A 2,579-nucleotide genomic window follows, 5' to 3' on the forward strand; every position below is an offset into this window, starting at 1 on the left:
CGTTCACAGAAGGAATTTGTTTGGTTTCTTCCCCCGGACATGCTGCTGGCTCGTCAGATCGGTTAAAAATATAAAAATGTTCTTCAAAGTCTTGGTTTACTTAAAATAATTCATGAAATGATGGATATAGAGATTTTCCAGGATTTGTAGAAGGAGTAAAACGATTAAAAGCAGAGTAAAGAAGGAAGCAGGCTGGAGCAAGCAGGAAAGCGTCTGCACTCTTCAGAAGCAGGAAGCAAGCCCATATGGAATATTATTTTTATTAATAATATTATCATAAAGCAACAGTGATGTAGAAATTAGACTCATTTTAAAATTGTCATTGTTTTTAAGATGATTAAATAAAATATTTAAATATTTATGAGACAAGTTTTTGTTATTTATTTTTGGGTTATTTCAGTAATTTTTTTTAGAAAAATTTGTCCTTAGATTAGTTGACTAACGTAAAAAATAATTGTTACATTAATCAATAAAAAATAATCCTTAAGTGCAGCCCTACTGATGTGTACTGATGTGTACTGATGTGTACTGACATGTACTGACGTGTACTAATGTGTACTGATGTGTACTGACGTGTACTAATGTGTAGTGACGTGTACTAGTGTGTATTGACGTGTACTGACGTGTACTGATGTGTACTAATGTGTAGTGACGTGTACTAATGTGTACTGACGTGTACTAATGTGTACTGACGTGTACTGACGTGTACTGACGTGTACTAATGTGTACTGATGTGTACTGACGTGTACTAATGTGTACTGACGTGTACTGACGTGTACTGACGTGTACTAATGTGTACTGACGTGTACTGATGTGTACTCACACTGAGGTTCCGATGTTTGTTTTCAGGTTGCCAGGAAGTCGGTCCTGGATCAGCTGAACCACATCCTGTTCTCTGATGATCAGATTCCTGATTCCATCATCCTGATCAACACCACAGACTGGCAGGGACAGGTCTGTCCGTCTGTCCATCAGTCTTAAAGAGACAGCAGTTTGTTTCTGTCCCTCTCTCCGATGTAAAATTTGCTGATTGACCAACCAGAGTTTGTTTATCACTTCTGCTCTCCTGGTTGGTCGCCGGTTGCACCAACAGGGCTTCAACCTGGTGTGAAGATAAGTCGGTCGTAACTTGGCGTCTGACCTCAGTGTTATGCTGGTTGCACCATCTCGGCTTAAACCTTCTTCTCGCTCAGACCAGGTGTAAATCCTCCGCCTCGTCACTAGCAGGTGTGAAATCAGAATCTCACCTGCGTCTATAAATCAGCAGCCTGATACGCAAGAAACGCTGAACAGCACCCTACGTTAGCTTTCCTACAGTCTCCTTTTTATCTCGCTAACATACAAACATAAACACGTCTTGTCTTCACCTCAGCTTGTTGAACCAGTGTCCAAACAAACCGGTGAAAAGTGCACCGCTAATGTCCGTTAAAGGGTAGGACAGTGAGCTATGGAGCCGGTCAGCAGCAGCACATGAAGCAGCCGAATATAAACTTACTTTGTTCCGTTCAGACGCTGCTGTGGTCGTCACTCTTTAATACCACTAGTAACGACACGCTGTCACTCCCCGAGTCTTAAACTGCAGGTTTGTTCACTTTTCTCATGTGGAGCTCCACCCACCAGCTGCTGTCACTCAAACCCAGACACGCCTCTCGTGTACAGCTCTGTATACCTGAACATCTCTTTCTTTTATAAAGATTATTTTTTAGCTTTTTATTAGACAGGACACACAGCAAAGGGCCGCAGGTTGGAATCGAACCCACACACGCTGCAGCAAGGACAACACCTTTGTTCGACCCATCCTTGTGAAAACTTTTATCTTAAAAATGGTTCAAGGGTATTTCTTCAAATTTGGCACAAACGTCCACCTAGACTCAACAATGACCTGATTGGATTTTAGTGGTCAAAGGTCAAGGTCACCGGGACCCTGTCTGTCTCATTCTGGTTAAAGTGGTATCTCAAGAAGCCCTTGAGGGAATTTACTCAAATTTGGCACAAACGTCCACTTGGATTGAAGAATGAACTAATTAGAATTTTGTGGTTGAAGGTCAAAGGTCAGTGTGACCTCACAAAACCTGTTTTTGTCCAAAACTGAAGAATTCAGTCACTAATTCTGACCAAATTTGACACAAATGTCTAACAGGATAAAATAATGAAGGTCAAAAGGTCAAAGGTCAGCTTGACTGTGACATCATCATGTTTTAACATCATATCTCAGGAACAGAAGGGGAGACATTTGGTCAGATACTGAATTGGTGACTCTAATCTTGAAACTGTGCTGATTGTATAGATCTTCTGTGTGCGGAGTCATACAACCACAGGGTGGGCTGGTGGGCGGAGTCATACAACCACAGGGTGGACTGGTGGGCGGAGTCATACAACCACAGGGCGGGCTGGTGGGCGGAGTCATACAACCACAGAGTGGACTGGTGGGCGGAGTCATACAACCACAGGGCGGACTGGTGGGCGGAGTCATACAACCACAGGGTGGGCTGGTGGGCGGAGTCATACAACCACAGGGTGGACTGGTGGGCGGAGTCATACAACCACAGGGCGGGCTGGTGGGCGGAGTCATACAACCA

General features: G+C 43.4%; 2 protein-coding genes across 51 annotated transcripts in view; both read left to right on the forward strand.

Moving 5' to 3' along the window:
• LOC126389674 (spectrin beta chain, non-erythrocytic 1-like) overlaps nucleotides 1-2,579 on the forward strand; it is a 187,156-nt gene that overhangs the window by 86,366 nt on the left and 98,211 nt on the right. The window lies entirely within an intron of this gene.
• Nucleotides 1-2,579, forward strand: part of LOC126389694 (phosphofurin acidic cluster sorting protein 1-like) — a 30,895-nt gene that overhangs the window by 22,182 nt on the left and 6,134 nt on the right. The window contains exon 14 of the mRNA XM_050043482.1: nucleotides 850-954. Coding sequence (XP_049899439.1) covers nucleotides 850-954 — 105 coding nt within the window. The remainder of the gene's footprint in view (nucleotides 1-849; nucleotides 955-2,579) is intronic.

This window comes from Epinephelus moara, chromosome 5 (genome assembly GCF_006386435.1).
Source record: "Epinephelus moara isolate mb chromosome 5, YSFRI_EMoa_1.0, whole genome shotgun sequence".
NCBI classification, from domain to species: Eukaryota; Metazoa; Chordata; class Actinopteri; order Perciformes; family Serranidae; genus Epinephelus; species Epinephelus moara.